This window comes from Penaeus monodon, unplaced genomic scaffold, assembly GCF_015228065.2.
Source record: "Penaeus monodon isolate SGIC_2016 unplaced genomic scaffold, NSTDA_Pmon_1 PmonScaffold_3160, whole genome shotgun sequence".
In the NCBI taxonomy this organism is placed as follows: domain Eukaryota; kingdom Metazoa; phylum Arthropoda; class Malacostraca; order Decapoda; family Penaeidae; genus Penaeus; species Penaeus monodon.
Window position 1 is genome coordinate 17,769 of NW_023657857.1, and position 8,363 is coordinate 26,131.

Below are 8,363 nucleotides of genomic sequence, written 5' to 3' on the forward strand. Positions count from 1 at the left end.
TGTTTCATCAATTACATCCTCTACATCTATCTCAAATGTTTGGCGCCGAATCCATAAACTATCAGGCAAACATCCCCCCCATCCTGCCCCTGTCCTCCATATTCGAAATACCCTCATTTCTGATCCCTCCAGTCGCTAATGAACTGGGTGATTATTTCAGCCAGGTCAGTAGTGGTTCTCACCTATCTTCACACTTCTCTTCTATTAAGACCACCAGAGAACGTACCCCCATTATCTTCACCCCATCCTCTGATGAGTCCTATAATGCCCCATTTTCTTCCTCTGAACTCATTGCTGCCCTACAATCGTGCCGTAACACTCATGAAGGCCCTGACGGTATTCACTACCGTATGCTCCGCAACTCCCATCTTCCTCCTTATCCTTCCTCTTAAAAATTTACAACCACATTGGACATCAGGAAATTTCCCTTCTAATTGGCGAGAAGCTCTTATCCTTCCCTTCCTGAAACCCAATAAATCGGGTACCCTCCTCAAGACTATCGCCCCATCGCACTAACTAGCTGCTTGTGCAAACTATTAGAGCGAATGGTGAACTTCCGCTTAATGTGGTATCTTGAATCTCACAATCTTCTCTCTCCTTCCCAATTCGGTTTTCGCCGTGCCAGAAGCACAGCTGACCCCCTTGCTCATTTTGAGACATATATTAATCTGCATTTGCACGCCATGAATCCGTACTAGCTATTTTTTTTGATCTAGAAAAAGCATATGATACGACATGGCGGTACCATATCCTCCAACAATTGTCCTCTCTAGGCATACGTGGAAACATGGGTGTCTTCATAAAGTCCTTCCTCTCTCCAGGTTAAAATCGCCTCTGCCACATCATCTTTCTTTCCCCAAATCGAAGGTGTCCCACAAGGCAGTGTGCTCAGTACCACTTTATTCCTTCTTGCTGTTAATGATATTGTCTCAGTTTTACCACCAGAGCCCGGTCATCACTATATGTTGATGATTTAACCATCTATGCCTTGGCACATCCATACCAAATCTCTACCAATTTCTTCAATCTGCAATCTCATCAGTATTCTTCCTGGGCCACAAACCATGGCTTCCGCTTTTCTACCTCTAAATCTTTCTCCATTCTTTTCTCTCGCTCACGTGTAGGTCCTCTACCCCCACTCTTTATATGGCACTCCACTCCAATGCCGTTCCTCTGGCAAATTCCTAGGTGTCATTTTGACTCCAAACTGTCCTGGCGAGACCATATTTACACATTAAAGAAAAGCTCTCCGCCGTCTTCGAATCTTAAAAACTCTCTCCCATATATCATGGGCTCAGATCGCAAAACTCTCCTTCATCTTCATGTTACTTTGATCCTCTCCACTCTTGATTATGGATGCCATATCTACTCCTCTGCCTCAACTTCTCTCCTTGCCCATCTTGATACAATCCATCACTGTGGTCTTCGCTTAGCACTAGGCGCCTTTCGCTCCTCCCCAGTTGAGAGCCTGTACATGAATCAGGCATACCATCTCTATCTCGACGTCGTGCCCTTCTCTCTCTCCGATGCTATGTTCGATTCCACCAATTTCCCTCACTAAACTAAATATCCCACAACCCTACTTCTTACCTTAGCTTCATCTCCACGATTAACTACTCCTTTCTCAACACGCATGGATACCCTCCTCTCACATTCCCTTTCCCCCATCTCCAACCTCTCCATTCTCTGTCCATTCCGTCCCTCCATGGCTCATACCTCACCCCCATATTTGCTCTTCTGTTTTCCCCGACCCACCAAAATCAATATCCTCCTACTGTCCTTCTCACACATTTCCTTGACCATGTCTCCACTCATTCTCTAGTATTCATGTATATACTGATGGCTCCAAATCCACCTCCGGTGCTGGTTTTGCAGTAATCTTCCAACTCGTACTTTCAAATACTCCCTTCTCCTGAATCCAGTGTCCTTACTACAGAATTGTATGCACTCCTTTTTGCTCTAAAACACATATACTCACTTTCTCTTCCTTTTACAATTTTACTGACTCCGTAACTCATTAACTCTCATAAAGTCAATACACACCACCAACCCCTTGTTTGTAAGATCCAGAACTGGTTGTCTACCTGTCCACACGCCATAAAACAATCAAATTTTGCTGGGTGCCCAGCCATGTTGGAATCCCCGGCAATGAACAGGCAGATACACTAGCACGCCACGCCTCTATGTCCACATCATACCAACCACGCTTCTCACATATCCCAGCCACGGATTATTACCCACACTTTAAGACCTTCTTGTATAAATGATGGCAATCTTTTTGGTCAAGCCTCCGCACTAATAAATTACATTCTGTAAAACTATCAATCTCCTCCTGGTCAGCTCCATTTCATCGGAACAGACGTTGGAGACTGCTCTCGCCCGCTTACGCATTGGCCACACCCGTCTAACACACTCCTATCTGATGTCACAATCTGATCCACCCTTATGTTCCTTCTGTAATGTTCCCCTTTCAATCCCTCACATCCTATTATCGTGCCCACGTTTTGAAACAACCCGTACCTCTGCTTTCCCCCATCTATCCTCCCTTCACCAACCTCCCAACCTATCAGACATCCTTTCAGAATCCCACACTTTCTGCTTCAACAACCTATTCTCTTTCCTCAAACGCATACATATCCTTCATCTAATCTAACTCCTTACCACACCCGACCCTAACCCTTTCACTCACCAATTCCTTTGCCCAGCTTAGACAACTAATCACTAACTCAACCACCCTTCCCAAACATTAACTATAGTGCTACATGACCTTAGATGTCTAGCACATTTCTCTTGCTTTTAACCATTAACCATTAACCATGTATATATATATATATTATGTATAATGTATATGTATATATGTATATATATGTATATGTATATATGTATATGTATATATATATATGTATATGTATATATATATATGTATATGTATATATATGTATATGTATATGTATATATATATATATGTATATGTATATATATGTATATGTATATATATATATATGTATATATATATATGTATATGTATATATATATATATATATGTATATATATATATGTATATGTATATATATATGTATATGTATATATATATATGTATATGTATATATATATATGTATATGTATATATATATATGTATATATATTATATATATATATGGTATATATATATATGTATATATATATATATATGGTATATATATATATGTATATATATATGTATAGATATATACATAGATATTATTACATATATATATATACATATATATATATATACATATATATATATATAACATATATATATAATATACATATATATATATAATATATATATGTATATATATAAATATATATATGTATATAAGTATTTAGATATGTATATATATGATATATAGATATATGTATGTTTATGTAAATATATATGTATATATATGTATAAATGTATTTATATGTATATATATCTATTATAGGAATCAATTATTGATGTGTGCATTTCATTTTGCAGAACAGTTGAAGTATACCCTCACAGGGTACTTGGGAAACCAGTCTTTGCCTATCAGAACTTTCCTGCTGTCTCCTCCGCAGCCACATCGCCTTCTCTTGCTACCATGTCACCCACTCCATCAGTTCTTCCTCCAAAGCGACATGCTCTTCCTACTTGCTTAGATCCAGTTCTTCCCTCAACATCCACTACACCATCTTCCTTGGTATCTACACCAATTACTTCCCCAGAGCAGAGCGGGTTGTTGGTGTAGAACCAAGTGAAATCACCCTGTGAAGCACCACCGGAAGCCTTATCATGTAGGTGAAGAGTTACTGTGTATAAAGCACAATATACTTACTCGCCCAGAAAGACCAGGTCAGCATCCCTGTTAATCCTTGTCTTTATAAAAATACGGATCTTCTGTGTGTTCAGGTGGCCACAAAACACAATATGCCTGATGAGAGGTAATTAGGGAAAAATATTACAAAAGATAAAAAAATACAGTAAAGAAATAAAAAGGGGAGTATGAAGACAAAGGCAACTCAGCTCCCTCAGACTTCCTTTTCACTCCATTTCTTACAGTGCTTTGGTCTTTTTTTATCAGCAGGATTTTCAGTTTATTTCACATTAATATTGAATAAAGAAACAGGAAGAAAACTACATAGACACTAACTTGTTGCGCAATATCGGTCTATATGGAGTAAAGTCCCGGGAAATACGGCTAAATCATCCTCACTAAGTCTGGTACAAAAGTATTCATATCCTTACTTACATAATATATAAACCAGTCACCACAAACCACCCCGTTAATATCCTGATCAGGTACTTCCAGATGATAATTAAATGGGATATCTCAGCATAACCCCCTATTTCTTCAATCTTCAGTACGAAGATTACCCTCATGATCTGATGACCTGTATTTTTATCAAAGACTGTCAGCCACAGTTTACTTTCAATATCTGCCATTGTGGCAAGGTTAGGTGAGGATTAATCTGCTTATTATTGTCTTGCATGAGACATCACCATAGCCGACAGCAGTTGCTGTAACTGCGGTGAAGTAGAGCCAGGTTAAATAGCACAAGTCATGGGTCTGCTGGAAATACAGCATTCAGTTATGTGACACAAGCTTCAACTTCGCTACCCAATGTATCAATAGCCCTTAGGAAACTTGATTACTAACAAAACACCAATCAACTTAGATTAACGGATGTACGTACACTGGCGATATCTTCAACCCTATCTGGCAAAATTAGGTTTGCCAGTAATGTGGAGAATCCAGGGATGAGGCATGAATAGCCCATCAGTCTAAGCTTAAACTCTGCATAGCAGAAGACACTCACATCGCCGTCTTCTGGTCTTGGCTGAAACACCTCATCAAAGAGTTCCTGTAAAATACAAATCTAAACTATTCAAGTAAATCAACAATATCAAATGAACTTAGTCTCACTGGTACCAACTGGTATGTGAAAGCAACCTTGCTCTTGCACTGAAGCAATTCCAGGAGTACTGGGGAAGCTGTGGATCTTGAGACATCTAATGCCAACTTTATGTTTCCTAAGTCTTCCCCTTCCTGGTCTTTGCTATTTTGGTTTGAGAGGAAAATGCAGGCACGTGCTTTATGGATCTGGAAAGGAAATGATAAGTTCAAATCCTTTACATAAGAGTCTTTACACTAGACCACACCATGAAAAAATACTAATAAAGTAAAATTACATAGAAAGGGTTCAATCTTCCTCAAGTCTGAACAAGAGTAAAGTAACATGATTACCGCAGCAAGTTCTCGACCATCTTGAACCAGGCCTTGGACAGGATGCAAGCCTTCGAGTGGTGATTCGCAGTTCACACACGGAGTACAACTGCAATTTTGTTGAATCAAATACAAAAGATATGGTGTCACATTAATCAACAATGACACTATGCATTAAATATGTCTCAATTCAGACCAAGAAATTACAAAGTGTATGAAGTTGCTGGTGAAAGGAGAAAACATTAGGGCCAGATTCACTTAACACTCCCTCAGGATCGCGCCTTAGGCTGCGGCAGTAAGGTGTTCATACAACATCCAGAGTGGGGGCCGATTGCTAATCACTAGTAGCATTGCAGATTGAACACAAAGAGCATACAATCCCAACCTTCCTAAACGCTGTACTCTTTCTACATTTTTGGTTTGGACATTTAATATGCTTAGAAAAATACTTCCGAGTGATACCAGATTAAAAGAAATCAGTGAAGCTTTTATAATGGGAATCGCCCTGTGAAGCACCACCGGAAGCCTTATCATGTAGGTGAAGAGTTACTGTGTATAAAGCACAATATACTTACTCGCCCAGAAAGACCAGGTCAGCATCCCTGTTAATCCTTGTCTTTATAAAAATACGGATCTTCTGTGTGTTCAGGTGGCCACAAAACACAATATGCCTGATGAGAGGTAATTAGGGAAAAATATTACAAAAGATAAAAAAATACAGTAAAGAAATAAAAAGGGGAGTATGAAGACAAAGGCAACTCAGCTCCCTCAGACTTCCTTTTCACTCCATTTCTTACAGTGCTTTGGTCTTTTTTTATCAGCAGGATTTTCAGTTTATTTCACATTAATATTGAATAAAGAAACAGGAAGAAAACTACATAGACACTAACTTGTTGCGCAATATCGGTCTATAAGGAGTAAAGTCCGGAAATACGGCTAAAATCATCCTCACTAAGTCTGGTACAAAAGTATTCATATCCTTACTTACATAATATATAAACCCAGTCACCACAAACCACCACGTTAATATCCTGATCAGGTACTTCCAGATGATAATTAAATGGGATATCTCAGCATAACCTCCTATTTCTTCAATCTTCAGTACGAAGATTACCCTCATGATCTGATGACCTGTATTTTTTATCAAAGACTGTCAGCCACAGTTTACTTTCAATATCTGCCATTGTGGCAAGGGTTAGGTGAGGATTAATCTGCTTATTATTGTCTTGCATGAGACATCACCATAGCCGACAGCAGTTGCTGTAACTGCGGTGAAGTAGAGCCAGGTTAAATAGCACAAGTCATGGGTCTGCTGGAAATACAGCATTCAGTTATGTGACACAAGCTTCAAACTTCGCTAACCCAATGTATCAATAGCCCTTAGGAAACTTGATTACTAACAAAAACACCAATCAACTTAGATTAACGGATGTACGTACACTGGCGATATCTTCAACCCTATCTGGCAAAATTAGGTTTGCCAGTAATGTGGAGAATCCAGGGATGAGGCATGAATAGCCCATCAGTCTAAGCTTAAACTCTGCATAGCAGAAGACACTCACATCGCCGTCTTCTGGTCTTGGCTGAAACACCTCATCAAAGAGTTCCTGTAAAATACAAATCTAAACTATTCAAGTAAATCAACAATATCAAATGAACTTAGTCTCACTGGTACCAACTGGTATGTGAAAGCAACCTTGCTCTTGCACTGAAGCAATTCCAGGAGTACTGGGGAAGCTGTGGATCTTGAGACATCTAATGCCAACTTTATGTTTCCTAAGTCTTCCCCTTCCTGGTCTTTGCTATTTTGGTTTGAGAGGAAAATGCAGGCACGTGCTTTATGGATCTGGAAAGGAAATGATAAGTTCAAATCCTTTACATAAGAGTCTTTACACTAGACCACACCATGAAAAAATACTAATAAAGTAAAATTACATAGAAAGGGTTCAATCTTCCTCAAGTCTGAACAAGAGTAAAGTAACATGATTACCGCAGCAAGTTCTCGACCATCTTGAACCAGGCCTTGGACAGGATGCAAGCCTTCGAGTGGTGATTCGCAGTTCACACACGGAGTACAACTGCAATTTTGTTGAATTAAATACAAAAGATATGGTGTCACATTAATCAACAATGACACTATGCATTAAATATGTCTCAATTCAGACCAAGAAATTACAAAGTGTATGAAGTTGCTGGTGAAAGGAGAAAACATTAGGGCCAGATTCACTTAACACTCCCTCAGGATCGCGCCTTAGGCTGCGGCAGTAAGGTGTTCATACAACATCCAGAGTGGGGGCCGATTGCTAATCACTAGTAGCATTGCAGATTGAACACAAAGAGCATACAATCCCAACCTTCCTAAACGCTGTACTCTTTCTACATTTTTGGTTTGGACATTTAATATGCTTAGAAAAATACTTCCGAGTGATACCAGATTAAAAGAAATCAGTGAAGCTTTTATAATGGGAATCGCCCTGTGAAGCACCACCGGAAGCCTTATCATGTAGGTGAAGAGTTACTGTGTATAAAGCACAATATACTTACTCGCCCAGAAAGACCAGGTCAGCATCCCTGTTAATCCTTGTCTTTATAAAAATACGGATCTTCTGTGTGTTCAGGTGGCCACAAAACACAATATGCCTGATGAGAGGTAATTAGGGAAAAATATTACAAAAGATAAAAAAATACAGTAAAGAAATAAAAAGGGGAGTATGAAGACAAAGGCAACTCAGCTCCCTCAGACTTCCTTTTCACTCCATTTCTTACAGTGCTTTGGTCTTTTTTTATCAGCAGGATTTTCAGTTATTTCACATTAATATTGAATAAAGAAACAGGAAGAAAACTACATAGACACTAACTTGTTGCGCAATATCGGTCTATATGGAGTAAAGTCCGGAAATACGGCTAAAATCATCCTCACTAAGTCTGGTACAAAAGTATTCATATCCTTACTTACATAATATATAAACCCAGTCACCACAAACCACCACGTTAATATCCTGATCAGGTACTTCCAGATGATAATTAAATGGGATATCTCAGCATAACCTCCTATTTCTTCAATCTCGTACAATTACCCTCATGATCTGAGACTGTATTTTTTATCAAGCCTGTCATGCCAGTTCTTTCATA

The 8,363-nt window shown here is 38.9% G+C and overlaps 1 protein-coding gene across 1 annotated transcript; it reads right to left on the bottom strand.

The window, feature by feature from the left end:
- Positions 1-4,460: 4,460 nt before the first annotated feature.
- Positions 4,461-8,027, bottom strand: LOC119570562 (calcium-activated potassium channel subunit alpha-1-like). Its single transcript, XM_037918247.1, has 7 exons — positions 7,776-8,027; positions 6,122-7,309; positions 5,807-5,902; positions 5,253-5,340; positions 4,959-5,108; positions 4,702-4,884; positions 4,461-4,577 (listed from the first exon to the last, which is right to left on the bottom strand). The coding sequence occupies exons 2-7, from the start codon at positions 6,349-6,351 to the stop codon at positions 4,461-4,463; spliced, it is 864 nt and encodes a 287-aa protein (XP_037774175.1). The 5' UTR covers positions 6,352-7,309; positions 7,776-8,027.
- Positions 8,028-8,363: the final 336 nt, after the last annotated feature.